At 42.6% G+C, this 18139-nt stretch overlaps 1 protein-coding gene across 1 annotated transcript in view; it reads right to left on the bottom strand.

The window, feature by feature from the left end:
* Positions 1 to 836: 836 nt before the first annotated feature.
* The window catches only part of ipo8 (importin 8), a 67841-nt gene continuing 50538 nt past the window's right edge, over positions 837 to 18139 (bottom strand). The window contains exons 23-25 of the mRNA XM_022749598.1: positions 9573 to 9794; positions 6203 to 6332; positions 837 to 921 (exon numbers count right to left, since the gene is read on the bottom strand). Of these exons, the coding sequence (XP_022605319.1) occupies position 921; positions 6203 to 6332; positions 9573 to 9794 (353 nt within the window). The 3' untranslated portion in view covers positions 837 to 920. The remainder of the gene's footprint in view (positions 922 to 6202; positions 6333 to 9572; positions 9795 to 18139) is intronic.

Below are 18139 nucleotides of genomic sequence, written 5' to 3'. Positions count from 1 at the left end.
ATACAGTCATTGTTGGAGACTGAATCATCTCGACCACCACTGGATGCATTGTCATGAAACTTTTTACAGACTGTAATGTTCCGGAGCATCACCAGGTTACGTTTATGACCATATGCCTGCAAAACTAATGACATCCCATCAGTGTGAGCTGTACTTTGTGTGAGTGTTGTTTTAGTGAAGGTAGGAAGCAGTAAAGAAGGATAGAATAACAAGAAAAACTCTGGATGTTACATGAACTTTATGATTTTTTTAAAATTAGTTCTGAAAACTGTTACAAAAACAAAAGCCAGGGACAAACAGAAAGACAAAAAATTGCTTCTCCCAAGATCCCCCTCCCAGTTTACATTTCATATGTGTGCCATCATAGTTGGAGGCTGCAAGTCTATGACCTTGATCTTTTCGTCCATCAGCAGTCTGTGTACAAGGCACCCTGACAGAATTCGGGCTCCTCTTGCTCTGTTTCGGCTCTCACTTCATGAGATGATAAAAAGTGTTCAGCTATAGAGAGATGAAAACAAGTGCTTGCAGTACATACAAACACAAACTTCGATGTGTTTCTATTTTTTTTCATACACAAACACAAACACACACACACACACACACACACACACACACACACACACACACACACACACACAGGCCAGCAGTCCTGTCCTGGTGATAGTAATATTCCAGTAGGGCCTGTGGATCTATACAGTGCACTAGGTCCCAAACTGATATATAATGCCAATCCAGCCCCAGGTGCTCCACCAGTTCTGATGGTACCCCAGGACCTGGTTTTGGTGGGATCCATTAAGAACGGTCTGATCTGGACTGAGATCATTCTGAATAGACTGAATTAACGTCAATTCAGGTCAGACCAGCTGCTCTCTTCTTCATCCCCTTCCTCTGACTCTGCAGTTCATCTGACTCCTCAGTGTTCTGAAAACACAACAAGATTCATTTTGACTTGAGACTGAACAAAACTGTTTTTAAAGGCTTCTCTGCTCATTATGTTACTGGTGGTCATTCTCAATGTCTGCTATGGAGCTCCGGAAGGGCCATAAGACTTCAAATTGGATGAAACAAAAAAAGTGAGATCTCAAAAAAAAGTTTTTCATGATCTTACAAAATCTCAAAGACTGCAAGAATTGTAAATAAATAATAAAAAATGTTTTAAATACTTGTGGTTACTGTCCTGAAATTTAGTATTTGATCCTCATACATGAACTGAAACACTAATTACTAAAATGTGTCTGAAAAATTTTTAGGGCAATAGTTGAACATTGGGAAACATGTATTTTCTTTCTTTGTGACAGTAAGCTGAAAAAATCAATACCACTCTCATGTCTGTGTGTTCAGTACAGAATTGAAGTCAGGATGTGGTTAGCCTAGCTTAGAATAAATCCTGGAAGCAGAGGGATAATTACCATTGTGTATCTATCTTGAATAGCAAAATTGCAAAATTCCAGGAATTTTCAAAGTTGGTAACTTTCCATGGGTATAAACAGGAATATATGGGAATAAACGAAAATATATTGGAATAAACAGGAAATTTACTAAACTGAATGTTGGCCCTTAACAGAAAACTTAAATATAGTTGGGGAAAATATATGGAGCATAATCTTGGCTAAACAACCAGATTTAATGCAAGTACACTTGAATATCTATGCTATTCCTCAATCACATGCACACAGCACACTGCTTACTGCTGGGCTATTGAGGCCACACCCCCTACATGCACTGTGCATTCCTCCATCACATGCACAGATGATTTCTAGAACCCTGGAGTATTGAAGCCACACATTTGAGCCCGTGGACTATATAAAGTCAAGTAAGTTTTGATAATATTATTGGGTAAATATATTTGATCTATGGTATCAATGTTTAACTTGCAAATATTTAATGAAAATGTATTCATACAGTAGCTAGCTAGCTGGTAAGTTAGGTGCTAAAAGTAAGTTAGGTAGCACCATTCCATTGACCATTTAAGAGGCTAGCTTATCATGGTGCTAGCTACCTCAAATGTGATGCTGTTTCTTCTGCCTCCTTCAAGACGGTTTTCTGTAACCATACAAGAATTTATCAACATCAACTGTAAAATATTTTGAAGACCATTCCAGTCGTTAAGCTTATATATATATATATATATATATATTATATATATATATATTAAAAATCTGTTCATGCCATTGCATTAGTGTTTTTATAACTTTTGTTATCTTCACAGAAAAATGACACGTTAGCCATTCAATGTGCAGAGACATTTCACACAAGCTAATGTTGAAGGAAAGTTTTTGTATATGTGTAAATATTGTGGAAAGACATACGTGAAGAATGCCACAAAAATGCAGTGGCATATTGCAAAGTGCCAAAATTTCCTCAAGGCTCAAAATATGCAGAGGCAGCAGACAAGAGTTCCACTCCAGGGGAAAATTAATCTGCGTCAGAGTCAGATACCCTCTGGTATCAGAGGATTCTTTGATTTGATGGACGAACGTAGCCAGAGAAATGCAAATGAGTGTTTCGCTTGTGCAGTCTATGCAACTGGCTCACACCTGATGCTGACATCCAATGTGTACTGGAAGAGATTTTTCAATGTTCTCCGGCCAGCATACACCCCCCCCAACCATGCGCTATCTACTCATTTGCTGGATGAGGAGTTCAACAGAGTGCAAACAAAGGTCAAGCAAACCATTGTCAAAGCAGACTGTATTTCAGTCATCTCTGATGGGTGGTCAAACGTCCAGGGACAAGGAATTATCAACTACATTGTCACCAACCCTCAACCTGTATTCTCAAAGAACACAGACAAACAGGGGAACAGACACACAGGCCCCTACATTGCCGATGAACTGAAAGCAGTCATTAATGACCTTGGACCAGAGAAGGTTTTCACACTTGTCACTGACAATGCAGCATACATGAAGGTTGCCTGGGCACACGTGGAGGAAACCTACCCTCATATAACAACCATTGGCTGTGCTGCCCATACTCTGAGTCTTCTCCTGAAAGACATGGCACTGAAGACAATGGACACACTATACAAGAAAGCAAAACAAGTTGTGAAGTATGTGAAGGGCAAATACATAGCTTCAGCAACCTACCTTTCAAAGCAAAAGGAAAAAAACAAGCGTATCACAATGAAGCTCCCCAGCATCACAATGGGGTGGCATTGTCATCATGTATGACAGTCTACTGGAGGGAAAGGAGTCTCTGCAAGAGATGGCCATAGTCCAGACTGCAGGCATCGAAAGTGACATCAAGAGAATCCTGTTAGATGATGTGTTCTGGGAAAGAATGACTAGCAGCCTGAGAATCCTCAAACCAATTGCAGCAGCAATTGCCAAGATAGACGGTGATGATGCCATCTTATCAGATGTCCAGTGTCTTTCTGCCAACCTTAAAGGAAGCAATTTCTTACTGCTCAAAGCAGAGGAAACTGCTTTGGTCAAGTCATTGGAGAAGCACCAGGAGTTCTGCATGAAGCCGATGCATGCAGCAGCGTACATGCCTGACCCAAAATATGACAGGGGCATACTCTCTTGGGAAGAGATTAACAGTGCTTACGCTGTCATTACAGCCATATCTGACCACCTGGGCTTTGATGAAGGCAAAGTTCTGGGCAGTTTGGCAAAGTACCGAACCAAGCAAGCCCTTTGGGAAGGGGAAGGAATATGGCAGTCATGCCAGCACATATCTGCACCCACCTGGTGGAAGGGACTTTGTGGATCTGAAGCCCTTGCACCTGTGGCCTCCATTATCCTCCAAATCCCACCATCATCAGCCGCCTCTGAGCACAACTGGTCACTGTTCGGGAACACACACACAAAGGTTCGCAACAGACTCACAAATGTGAGAGTGGAAAAACTGGTGGCTATTCGGGCAAACCTAAGGCTCTTTGAGCCTGACACAGAGCCATCCTCAACAAGGCTGGACAGTGACACTGAAGAGGAGTCGTCGGATGTTGAGGAGGTGAACATGGAGGATGTTAATGAGGCCCAAGAAGAGGCCATAGCCTGAAAGGGTTTGGCAAAAATGCAGAACATTTTTTTTTACTTTTTGATTGGGTGGGGGAGGGGGAATGAGTAATATTTTACTCAACATTCATGTTTTTGTTCAATGAAAAAACTGATTGTAAAGTTCTAAAAAAAAGTTCTGCTCACAAATAAATCTGTTGAAATGTCATGTTTTTTTAATTGTATTATTTTTCATGGATGGCTGCTTATGACAAAATAAAATGTTTATACAGTTTGTTTAAATTATCCCCAGTTTCCAGTTAATTCCCATAAATTCTAGGGCTGGGACGATTATCCGACGTAATCGACGTTGTCGATTATAAAAATTATTCAACGTGGAATTTTATTGTCGACACGTCGTGTAAAACCACACGGTAAATGTTCATAGAACAAAATGGGAACTTTCTAATGGGACCATTTATATCCATCGTCTTTGGTTTACCCGGATACAAGCGCAGCGCAAGAGCTGGGACAACGCGGTGACGTAATTGAAGTCATTGACTACGTGATTTGCGTCTGTGTAATCTATTTGAACAACATGGCGGCGTCTACCAGCAGTACGACGGAGCGTGTGGAGCAACACGCGGCAAAAAAGGCTCGCATACGGTCCTCCAAAGTTTGGGAATACTTTAATCTTGACACCAACAGTGCGGTAGTCTGCAGACTCTGCAACAGTGGCGAAGACTGCAAGGGAAGCTCAGCTTCCCCTAAAATGTCAACAAAATAAGTGGTCAAATATGTACTGTTGTGTGTACATTTCATTGACTAAATATGCGCTAGAACATGTTCACCTTTTGTTCAGAATCAGCTACTTATCACAGGTAACCGACACGACTTCCTTCTCATTCATCCCCACAGCGCCACAGTGCTTTACACAATGTAGACGCCGAGCGTCTACTGACTTCAATGGGGAAGCATAGAGTGGATTGTTCCACTGCAGCGAAACTAGAAGGTCATTGGATAAATGCTGGGCTTTGTCCCGCCCATCGGACGCTCAGCGTCTCTGGGGGGTCTATGGGGCAGTGGGCTGGCCCGGATGCTCGGCTTCTGCATGATGATTGGATGATTTGTCTGAGGCTGAGTCCCTTTTTGATTGACAGTGAAATGAGCGAATCAGCGATCTTGAAGTATAAGCATCCACCGGAGCATTTTTCAAGTTTTTCATTCCGTTGTTCGGAGTTGATCTGGAGACGTTACTGATCCTCAGCGACTTTGTCTTTGTTAAAAACGACTAGCGTTGTGTTTGGTGACTCTCTTCTGTCACTCTGCGAATTTACATATATAAACGGACACATTTTATGATGTAGGCCGAAAATGAGCTTCCCCTCCTTATAAGACCAGCAGCCGCCACTGCTCTGCAAAGTGCATCTGGCATATCACTCTAGCACACAGTCATGTCAAGTTAATAAAAAGAAAATAATCGTTAAATTAGTCGAATAATCGAAAAAATAATCGCTAGATTAATCGTTTAAAGATCAATCGTCCGCCCTGGAACTTTTAGTTCTTTTCTTCAGGACCTAAAAGGTTCCTGTGGCCCATTGTTGTCTGTGTTTCCATTGCAGCCTGAAGTCCCAGGAAGATTATGCAACATTATTACTTGACATTACATTATTTACAGCAATTTGAGGACATAACATGAATGAAAATACGGGACGCCCAGCCATAACTGTGCTGCTTCTAGTTTATGTTTTCTCACGCTGTAGCCTCCCCTGAAGTTCTCTGGCGCCCACCCCCAGGGAGGCGTGCCTCACACCACCAAAAACTGCTGGCATAACGGGTTATGTATGTTGTAAAAACTAGAAAACCAAATTATCAAATTTGTCATTTGGGGCTACAAAATTAAACTGACATGACAGTTTTTGTGAATTGAATTTTCTGGTCAATTCAGAGATAAAGCTTTTATTTTTGAAGTATTGGGTACTGCATGAGGGACACAAGATAAACATTTCTCAGGATAATGTGAACATTTTCTTGATATAATACAAAAGCAGGCCTTTTCCCCAACTATCTAAAATATATGTCCCTTTCAGGTCTCCATAGACTGACTTCCACTGGTCCTGATGCTGCTGAGTGTCAGAAACATGTGACAAAGCAAACCTTCAGGCCTCTTACTGACTTACATCCTGTTCTGTCTGTCTCTGTCTCTTATGTCTCTTTCCCTCTGCTCCCAACCAGCTCCTCCTCCCTCCTGTGTTTCCTCTCACCATTGGCCCTTGGCGGCAGTGCTCCTCCTCTGCTGTGAGATGCTGTAGATCTCCTGCAGCTGTTTCTTCTGGTCGTCACTGAGCGGAGCCATCAGACTCTGGTACCAGACTGCATCGGTGTTCTGGACTCCTAAAAAACACGAATACACAAATGTCTTATGTTAGTTGTGAGGATACTTGTTGACATAATGCCCCTTACCCTAACCTTAACCATCACAACCAACACCCTAACACTTACCCTACCCCCAACAAACAGAAAACAGCAGCAAATAGCACCAGCGGGGGCCTGTTAGTATTGCTGTTGATTCCACCCCCTCAGTATCTGGCTGCTCTGAGTCAATTTGTGTCAGCCTTTTTTGGCCCGTTTCCCTCGCTGTTTTTCATAATCAAAGTGTAAAAAATATTTCAGAAAATCAACGGTGGGTGGATAAACATCTGGACACCCTCAGAATTTCTCAGCTCACAGGTAGGGCTTTTTTCATTCACTAAGAGATAAGATGGTTTGAATAAACTTTAGTAGAAAAATCCTCAGACTTTCCAAGTCTCACCTCTCTCAATAAAAATGTCAGAATGAACACACATGGACCAACGCTTCTCCAACCTGCAGAAGCTGACGTTTAGAGCTAATAGGGAAATTAACGGCAGGACAAACACTTGTTCCCACAACCAGATATGGTGCTGTGAGGACATCCATCCCACTTGTCTGCAAATACTTCAACAAGGGTGATGTGTCAGGACCAGGTCAACAAACATGGCACTGTCAGGGTTTCCAAAACACCCGAACACCTTAGACAAAGCTGCATTCTTTGCTCACCACCATGTTTGCTCTATTGGACAAAGTTTTCTGTGACACTTGATTGACTTTGCACTCATCCTTTCCCACTTCTGCATGCACTTATATGATTCACATATGAAGACTGCAACGTCAGCAATCCAAAAAGTGATGCACTGTGTAGAACACTGCCTGTTGTGCCAACCAACACCAGATTTAGAATATGTGCATAGCACCAGATGTGAACTCGGTTGGGAGACTGTTGTGAAAGAAAAGTAGAAAAGCCTTTATAATGTCCCTCCATGTTAGCTGCACCATCTGCTGTGCTGTTTACACAAGAAGACACATCTAGGTTGACTTTTTGTAGAATTCTGCAATAGCAATCAACTTCTCATGAATAACACCTGTTACATATCTGAGGATAACTGAGCACTTGTCTTTGGAGATTATATCTTGCTGGACAGAAAACATCCCTGCTTCTCTGAATTCACTTGCAATAGTTTGTTAAATTAATTGGCTGATGACATCTACAACTTTGATGGTGTCTTTTGAAAGAAGAGTAACAAGGGACCCTCCATCTTTCCCCCCAGTCTCATGCTGCCTCTGGCTCTTTTGACTTTGATGATATCCACAACACGCTCCATCACCTGCTGTTTTTTTCTTAACTTGCTCTGGGTGTAAGGACATCTGGTTACTACTCAGTAAGCTACTGATATCTGTTTTGCTGGCTTTAAGGAAATACGCCTGTGCACAGTCTTTATGTACTCTGCTTTTCCCATGCTCCGCAATCCTCTGATGAACATGCTTCCAGGCTTTCATTCCTCCTCTAATAAATGGACTGTCACCAGCAGAGGACTTTGCAAATGCTAAGCAAACAGTGCAGTACAGTGAATGAGCTTCTTCACAGTATGTAAACCACTGGCCATCTTGTCCATGATTACTACATGTTGCGATCATTACATTTGTCCTGTAATTTGCTGACTCACTTCTGAGGCTACAGAAGAAGAATAGGAACAGCACATTTAATGTTACAACCATTATATGTCGGTACTAGCCTGAAGTTGAGCACGTTATTGGTCATTAGCTGACCAATTGCAATTCAAGGCACACCAGGGTTTTACCACTTGAGGAGCAGCCACCAATTTACCCCCCTACTGCAAATATACGACTCCAGATTATAAAACTGATTCTTTTTTTAATCTGTATTCCCTCAATAGAAGGTGGTATAGGGTGTAGTTCTGTAAATGTAGTGATGGGTGATTTTATGGATGCTTAGCCTCAATAGAAAGGAGAGATACCCTGAGGATAGCAGGTTCCAGCAGTATGTGTTGGGGTTAGGGTATGTGTCTCTGTTGTGATTTAAATGACTTATTATTAGGGCTGTCCCAAACGATTATTTTTTAAACGATTAATCTAGCGATTGTTTTTTCGATTATTCGACTAATCTAACGATTTTTTTTTTTATTAACCTAACAGTAATTTTATTGCAATTATTTTCCAGTTAGTCATTTAATACACCAGAAATCTCGGACTATTGAGGGCACCTGAATATAAGCCGCACCAGCTAAATTTTACAAGAAAATAAATTTTGTACATATATAGGCCGCACTTGACAATAAGCCGCAGGTTTTCATGTTGTAACATGAGATATTTACGTACACAGAAATACATTACATGGTAGATTTTTTTTTAAACCTGAGACACCACGATGGTCCACCTCTGCTTTCAGCCCAATCTGCACGGTGGAAACACCTCGGCCGTCTGCTCTCTGTGTGTTCACCCAGTCTTCAAGAATGTTTTCCAGTTCGGGCCATCTGCTTTTATGTCCTCTGAAAACTTTTGCCGTCTTTTTACATTGACTCAGCTCTTCCCGCTGCCACCTCCAACGTCTCACCATCATTGATATCAAGCTTAGGTGCAGTAGCTCTATTTCCCTCTTTGACGGCCTGATCGATTGCCTTTAACTTTAAGCCGCATCATATGCATTTCTTCCGTGTGTTTTCCATGACAGTTCAAAATCAAAATCAAACCGTGTCTTCTTCGGCGCATAATCTTTCCCCACGTCTCTCTCACTTTGCGCTTCCCGCTAGAGCGCCCCCCGGAGGCCTTATTCACGAAGTCAATGACTTCAACTACGTCACCGCGTTGTCCCAGCCCTTGCGATGCGCTTGTATCTGGGTAAACCAAAGACGCTGGATATAAACGGTCCCATTAGAAAGTTCCGGTTTTGTTCTATGAACATTTACCCTGTGTGGTTTTACACGACGCGTCGACACTAAAATTCCACGTCGAATAATTTTTATAATCGACAACGTCGATTACGTCGAATAATCGTCCCAGCCCTACTTATTATCTTAGCAAAAATATCAAACCAGGCAACAATTACAATCTGCAGCTTTTCTCTGTTTTATATTGTTGTAATGCATTAATCAAAAACATGACTGATTGAATAAAAGTTTGATTATAGGTCATTTGTTGTCTTGTGGAACCAGGGCAGGTAAATCCTTTCCTTTCTGTCACTTTAACTCCATCTCTTCTACCTTTGTGCAGTTCAGGCTATCATTTTGACAGCTGTGAGACATTTGAATGATCACTTACTGAGCAGGGCTGAGGTGAAGAACTGATACTCGTCCTCTCCATTGTCATAGTCGAGAGGCGTGCTGTACTCTTCCAGGGGTGTTCCCTCAAAGCCATCATCATCCCAGTAGTCATCTTCATCTTCATCATCGTCCTCGCCGCCCTGGCCTGTCGGCGTGCTGGTCTGCTGCTGCATGGCATTTCGGTTCTCATTCACCTCATCTTCATCACTTGGAATCTCCTCTGCCACCAGAAAATAACACAGATTAAAGCCGTTAATGTCAATAATGATCATTTTCTCTGTTCATTTTAAACTTCTGAACACAGAGAGACAGAAAGTCCACCTAGAACAGCACAGAGCCACATAACACAGATGTTTATCCCATCACAGACTTTTTGTTCAAGGTCTTTTTACTGGCATTTAAAGTTTTACAGATTGCAATTCAAAACCAATAAATGAATAAGGACAATATATCCCTTCCCCCCTTTGGTCTGCTCCAACAGAGCCCCATCCCACTACAGAACCACTGCACCACGTTTACAATCAGAGTCAATCTCCGAACTAATCACATATACATTCAGATAAATAAAACTAATGTAACAATAAATCTAGGTAAAACAAGAAAAATCAGACAAACAACAAATAAGTGAGAAAGAAAAAAAAATAAAGTTAAAGAATCACAAGTAGATACATAAACAACAATACATATTCTGGGGTCAGTCACACAAGGTTGCAATAACAGTAGTGTCCCTCCTTCCGACACAAGCCATATAGCATGGAATTTCAGAGCATACCCTCTTGTAGTGTAGCGGATTTTCTCCAATGTCAAAGAGTGCATAAGGTCTTTTATCCATTGACTGAAAGTTGGAGGAAATTTATCCTTCCATTTAAACAATAAAAGTCGTCTAGCTAAAAGAGGTGCAAAAGCTATCATATCCTATTATATCCCATATTTTGCCGAAATCTTCTAATAGGCAAAGTGTTTTTGATAAGCTAATAAGAGGATCAGATAGATATAAAAGCATGTTGTTAGCATAAAGGGATAGCTCCGAACCATTCCTATTTATTCCCTTAATGTGGACCTCACCACGCAGGGCAATTGCCAGTGGTTCAACTGCATTGCATAAAAGCAGTGACAAGGAGCCTGGAGAGTTTCCATTTTGAATAGAATTTTCTGCATTTGTAAGTTCCTATATAGAAAATGGTTCTTCTAGATCAGCAGCAGTCTCATTATTAATAACTGGAATATCCAATTTTCCAAAGAATGAATCAAACAATGAATCATCCCCAAGAGACTCCGTAGTATACAACTTAATGTGAAAGAGTAAAATTTCTGAAAACATTGATTAATCTCTGAATGGTCTATGTGCTTCACACCCAACTCATCATAAATCTCCATCGCCACATAGGGACACTGAGCATAACCACCATGTCCACCAGATGCATAGAGACAGGCACTCCAACATTAGGAGCAGGAGAGGGCCATACACAAAAATTCTGGCCCAGAGCCATGACCAGCAAATACATGGATCAGAGAATGACAACATCATTTCTGATCACATTACGTCGTATAATGTTGAATGTTTCTGACTTTTTCTCTGTCTCCAGGTATTCAGAGTGTTATAGCCCTGTGCCACAGGTAAGGAAACACTTAAAGCACAAGACTGATAGTAGGTAATCTCAGGGTACCTTACCTTCCTGCAGTTATGTAGATGAACTGGGTTTGTCAGCAGCAGCTGCAAACTCAAATTTTGAATCAACTCGGACAGCAACATCCAACTCTGTAGGTACCCTTGTACCACTCTTTAATTGTACTTTGCTGGTGAGATCAGTGAAACTCACTCAGCCCACTATGACTTAACAGAGCTAGTTACACACGTCCTGACATCTAACACAATCTTAGGACATTACACCGAGCCATGGCACAATCACTCAGACACTCCAAGCCCCGTCATTCTAGGTGCCACTCTCTGCATCTCACCTTAACATATTAACACCATTCACTTTCCTGTTCTCACTAACACAGTGAGTAACTGGGAAACACGTTAGTTATTTTTATAGTATGCCATCATTGTGGTTGCTTATCTGGATTTTGCTTTGTAACCTGATGACTGTTATTGCTTAGCCAAGACAGATAATGTTGACAAATGTCCAGACATTACCACTTGAATGAACTGATAAATGGACTGTACATTCTGCTCTGAGGATGACACATCAGGTGGCATCCTGACACCAAAGGGGGGATGTTGGGACTGACTACATTTAAGATGGTGGAGACCACCAGTTCTTTTGTTCCTCAGACAAAAGAACTAATTTCCCCGACAATTCCTCACTGTTCACACCTGGGGACGACCCTCCCCCAGGGACATTACTGACTGGTCAGTGTGTTACATGTGACCCCCCAGGGTGTCAAAACCAGCTCTTTTCCTTTGTCCTCTCTCTCTTCTCTCCTTGGCTTGCTCAGGAGCAGCGGCTCCCATCCCAGTTCAGCCGTGCTACATGAGACAATGGCTCTCTCTCTCTCACTCTGCTCTTCAACAGCAGTGATACGAGTTGACAAGTTTACTTAAGTGGCTACGACACAAAGCCTGACAGCTGATTTTCTGAGCAACCAGAGCCACTGCAGAGTTAGCGTGGAACAGCTAACAGCTAACTCTGTAAGAAGAACAAAGAAGAAATCAGAGGCCTCCTCTGCAACACAGAATCCATACAGTCAGACAGGACTTCACTCCATCAGGAAGCAACAATTTCACTGGACTATAAGAAAACTGGAAAGGACCTTTCTCTCTGTTCCAAGGAATGGGGAACATTAAATGCCTGGGCCTAACCCAACCTAGCACAACACAGCACACCACAGTTATGCACCAGGACTCTTAACCTTTGTCATTGTACATGTATATGTTTAGTTAATGTATTCACTTAGCTTGTTGTTTTAATGTTTGCTTAGGTTGCAGTGAGTCATACAGTTTATTTGTTACTGGTCTGTTTAAACACTGTAGCTTATCTCAGTTCTAGCACCTGCATGCAGCTGACCTTCTCCTTCTAACCTGCCACCTTTAGGCTACATGAACTAGGTTGACAAAGAAACTCACACCTTCCCTACACAGACACATAAACAGCCTGAGAAGTTTCCTTTAAGTTTGTGGACCAGCATTTTGGTAAGTAGTTGCTCATTTTGAGACAACTTAAGCACGTTTATAAGAAATCATTCGGCAATGACGGTGCTCTCACTGCCGCTGCCAGTGTATGATAAACTGCAGGTTTTGTTTATAAATAAGCAGCACTTAAGCTTCAGCTGATCTTCGTTATCAACTTTGTTTGTGATGGTAGTGCTCCTGCTGCCGTTCAGTGTGTGATAGGCTGTGGAATTTGGTGTTTGTTTATAGTTAAATAGTAGCACTTTGCTCAGTCTAATTTTTGTTGTGGTTATTAATTTTTGTTTGTGTAGGCAGTGCTCCCACTGCCATTCTGTGTGTAATAAGCTGTGGTATTTTGTGTTTGTTTATGCTTAATAACTGACAAGGGCAGTGTTTTCACTCCTGTGTCAAACATTGATTGTTTTGTTTATTAGCAGTCAGCTGTGGTGCTTTCAATCCAGCTGACTTGTTAAGTTGTCTCTGTTGGTAAGGGTAGTGTCTCAGCTCCCTACCCCCAACACACTTTTCGGTTTGTGCCTACTGTTGGTGCTGTCACTCAATCTAACGTTTTAGGTGTTATAGCAACCCCCTGTAGCATACATGCGTGGCCTGGCATCAGTCACAAGCCATAAAGGAAGTTCATTATAAGGACATGCAGAGTTACGGACCCACAATTGACACTTTGCGACTCTTCCCATCATCAAACTATCAAATTGATTGGAAACAGAGACAAAGGATCCCTCTTCCACAAACAGACCATGCTTTTAGCATGTTCGAACGACACAGAACCAGACCAAAGGTCAAAGGGTCAGCTCCAGAGGATCAACCAATGGACACCAGACAACTGGAGAATATAGGCAAAATCTCCAGTTTGTAACAATAAGACTTTGTCTAATGATATTTGATTGTTTCTTGTATAGGACAAGTAGCAACAAAAGGACTGATTAACACTAAAGTGTGAATCCTGGCCTGTCTGTGCCATGCATGGACACACACAGCAACCTCCCTTCCTCTGTCCCTCTCTAGATAAGAGTCATAAACTACAACCCACATTCCAATCCTGGGTAGTGACCAGCAGAACACTCTTCACAGACACAGATCTAAGGAAGAATGTAAAATGAAATATCTAACTGTTCCCTAACTCATGAGATTTTCCTATGCAATAGTTTCACCCCAAACTTCTATCCCATAGAATGTTTGAAATGTAACATGTAGATTTTAAGACAATGTTCTTCATGCGACCATACTGTCAACATCCCTCACACAAGGTAACACACTACATGACACCCAGAATGTCCATATTATTATTAGTACAGTCGAAGAACTGCTGTGTAATCCATATGTATAAACTATTAGCTTAGGAAATGTATTGTATTTTGATCAGTTAACCACTTGTATCATGATTGATTCCAGGTTTTTCTCTGCCATTATTAGAGCAAATAGTTTTATATGTTATTTCACTTAATGTTTTGTGGTCATGGTGGAAGATGGATGTGCGAGTTTATAAGTAAACTCTAGATTTAAATTATTCCAAAGTTCAGTGGAAAATTACTCTCTTCTCCAAATGGAAATACAGGAGACGATGGGTGGTGCCCATGAAACATGCGCCAGCCCCCAGGGGATAAAACAGTCGTGAACAATTCACACATTGCCAAAAGCCAAAAGCCAAAAGCCAAAAAGCCAAAAGCCAAAAGCCAAAAGCCAAAAGCCAAAAGCCAAAAGCCTAAGCCAAAGCCAATGCCTAAGGACAAGATGCGAGGAGCGAGAAACGATGCAGAAACTAGAAGCTGAGATCTTTACTCAAAGCTCAGAGTCCCGGCTCAAAGCCCGGCTCTGTAGCCATGTGAACTCTTAGCTCTAAGCTGCTAGCCACAAACTCATGGCTCTTAGTCATTTTTGCACTTTTCGCGTCTTTTATTTTTCTTTGCCACAAGCTACAAGTAACATGATTTTTATCTACATGCGCGATCATTTATTTTTATAAGGCAAGTCAAGACCAACTGAACCAAAGCAACAGAAGTGCCTCAGAGTAATTTTATAACTTTTAATCATCAAGTTTTCCTTTTTGAAGATTTTGACAACTTTAGAGTCATCTGGTCAACGCCAGTCTCCTCTAAAGTTATCCAGCCAAAGTGAAGAGCATTAGAGTTATTTCGCATCAACCCGCAAGAGACGTCGGCAGAGACACCTCTGCACAACCGCCTACAGAGAAGCCGAGCAGAAATCAAGAGTGCCTGAGACAGAAAGTCTCCTGGCAAACTCCACCAGAGCTGAATCGCTGAGACACCGGCAGAATCCGCCATCGTGATAACGGGACACGGCCTCCAGGAGAATCCACCTAGATCCCGCGTCTCCAGGGTTACCACGGCAACCACAGCCTCCTGGGTTCCAGCCAAGGGTCCTCAGCTACAGCGCAACTCACAGTAGGCCGGTCTTAACACTCTGCTCGTGACTGGGTTGATGTCGAAATATAGCAATATTTAATCAACAGACCTAATTCGTAGATGTAGTATCATTAGCTGTATAGCCATAGTGTATAGCCATAACATATTCTCTCCCACCATTGCCAACTCATCACACTGCTCATTTCCTTATTATTTTCATCTTTATGATTATTACACCTTGCATTTACTCTGTAGATAGTAGTTTAGTTAAATAAACTCCTTTATTTACACCCAGTTGTTGTCCTGTTGTATTCTTTTGACATAGAGACTGGAGATCCATTGAATCGAGAAGTCATGGCTTCCGATATGAGATTGATAAATTTGGCAATGAAGTAATTCATTGTTGGCCTCCTAGAGGACTGGTGCCCCATTTCAACGAGAGTAAATTCTAAAATATGGCGTTAACGCTACACCTGTTGGTGATGGCAGTGCTTTCGCTCAACATGTGGTAGAAGATTACTAGCTCCTGCTTTGTGCCAAAGTTAGTGACAGTGCTCTTCTGGGGCTGAATTGGTGGCTCTTGGTAACTTTTACTGGTCTAGGTGGTGCTTTCGCCCCCGCTCCCAGTGTACATACAGTGTCTCTAGTGGGGGATTACACGAGTTGCCACTATGCTGACCCCCCATTATTCTAGTGCCTGTATGGCTCCTCTTCAGGCAGATGATGGCCATGATCTTTGCCCCTCTTGTCTCACCCTCAAGCACCTAAGGGAGGGCCTCTCAGTGGACCTTTGCATGAATTGAAGCTTCATGCCTCGGGCATTTTGGGCTGCCATGCTGACCGAGGTGGAGTAATCACTCAGTGAAGAGTTTCCCCTCCACAGACCATTTGTCTCCAGCTCAACCTACCTGTAAAAGGGTTGATGCAGCTTCTGCTGCCCCATCCAGAAAGAGGGCTAAAGCTGAAAAGGGCAAACTCTCTTCTCAGTTTGAGCAGATATCAGCCAAGGTGGCACAGATGAAATCTCTTCTCCTGACCCTTCGTCCTGGTGTTCAGATAGAGAATGCAGAGACACCTGCTCTGCCCTTGCCTGAGCCATTCCCAGAGAACAATGTCGTCTCAGTGGCAGCCTCTAACACCCTCTTTCAAGAGGACAAGGAGGAGTGGGTGTACCATGTCTCTGAGCCAGTTATTGATTATTTTTTCAATTAATTGATTAATCTAACGATTATTTTTTCGATTAATATAACAACGAATTTACCCAAAATATATTTGAAAAACTATTATTCTGTAATACCTTTGTGTTTCTCCGAATAAAATTTTTAACAGTTTCACCAAGTGCTACACATATTTAGAATCAGCATAACCTCAGCTAATAATAAATGTCACTCAATAAAGACTTCAGTACAGTATAATAGAGGTTAATAGCCCATAAAACAAAAACAAAAAAAACAAAAAACAATCATGGAACTTTCCTTATTTCATACATAAATACACTGTAAACATAATAAAAAAGCAAAAATTCAACACAGAAAACTGTATTTATTTGTTTGGGTTGTTCTACAGGTGATATGAAGTTTCTATCTTTATGTGTTTGTCATGGTTTGCCATGGCAGACATTTTATGTTAGATTTTGTTTGGATTTTGTCACTTCCTGTTTTATTTTGTAGTTGGTTTCCTTGTGTGTCTCAATGTTTTTACTTCCTGTCTTGGTCCTGTTTCTGTTAGATGATTATCTGCCCCGCCCTAATTTTCAGTTGCACTTTCACCTGTGTTCAATCACCCTTGCCTCCCTTGTGTCTATGTAGTCTCTGTGCTCCCGTTTCTCTGGGTCGGTTCGTCTGTTCATGTCTGGTTTGTCCTCAGTCTGTTCATGTTGCCTGTTCATGTCAGCTGTTATCTTTCCTGTGAGTTACCCGTTAAGTCCTTGTCTTCCTTGTGCTTCTAGTTCCTGTGATCCCCTGTGTTTCCCTGTGGTTCACCACCCTCTGGTTTTGTAAGTTCTTCCGTTAATAAAAATTTTTTGCACTTCATTCCCATGTGATGGCTGCATTTGGGTCCAGCCTTACCAGCACCGTGACAGAACGAACCAACCATAATATGGACCCAGCAGCATACGCCAGTTTCATGGCTTTTTTGAGGTTGCCTTCAATCCTCCCAGCCAGCACCCCCGTCAGTCGTCAGGCCCCTTTGCATGCTGGCTGATTCCCTATCTGACTGGGATCTGGGATCTGGAGGACCCTGAGCCGTATCCTTTTTGGGGAACCCGGCTAGCCTTCCCTGGGAGGTATCTAGGGGAGGGAGCCCCTGGGAAGAAAAGCAGGTCACAGAGACGCCGGTTCCCCAAGCAGCCTCAGCCCCAGAACTCCCAGCCCGAGCCTCTGCCTTGATCCTTCCAGCCAGCGCCCCCATCGAACGTCAGATCCCTTAGCACGATGGCTGACCTGCTGTCTGACTTGGACCTGGAGGACCCTGACAAGTCCCTTTTCAAGGGAATTCGTTTGGATATTTTTGGGTTCTGGGTTCCATGGCGGCCACGGAAAGCGAGGACATTATGGCTCCCGTCACCACAGGAAACTCCAGGTTCCTCGCTTCCAGCCCAAGCCCCAGTCCCAGGTCTCCAGTTTCCAGCACAAGCCACAGTCCCAGGTCTCCAACTTCCAGCCCAAGCCCCAACTACCCCACTATCCAGAACCTCTGCTCTCCTGTGACAAGGAGCCCTCGCCAGCCACCCTGGCTGACGCATCAGCTGTTCCAGTGTCTGGGGTCCCAGTTGACGTTTCATTGGCTCCTGACTCAATTCCCGGGTCGACCATCCTGGCTGACGCATCAGCTGTCTCAGCGTCGGGGGTCCCGGTAGACTCCTCCCTTGTTCCTGAGTTAGTGGTTCTGGATAACGTCTCATCTGCTCCTCCTGTTGGCGGTCCGGCCGACTCTTGTTCCTGATTCCCTGTCGGCGGTCCGGCCGACTCCTGATTCACAGTCGGCGGTCCAGCCAAATCCTGCTCCTCGTGTTGTTTAAAAGCCCCAATTGTCTATTTTAAGAAAAAAACTGTACGTCTCTAG

The sequence above is a fragment of the Seriola dumerili genome, unplaced genomic scaffold (assembly GCF_002260705.1).
Source record: "Seriola dumerili isolate Sdu_G_001 unplaced genomic scaffold, Sdu_1.0 BDQW01000138.1, whole genome shotgun sequence".
In the NCBI taxonomy this organism is placed as follows: Eukaryota; Metazoa; Chordata; class Actinopteri; order Carangiformes; family Carangidae; genus Seriola; species Seriola dumerili.
This window is presented reverse-complemented; position numbering and strand designations above follow the sequence as displayed.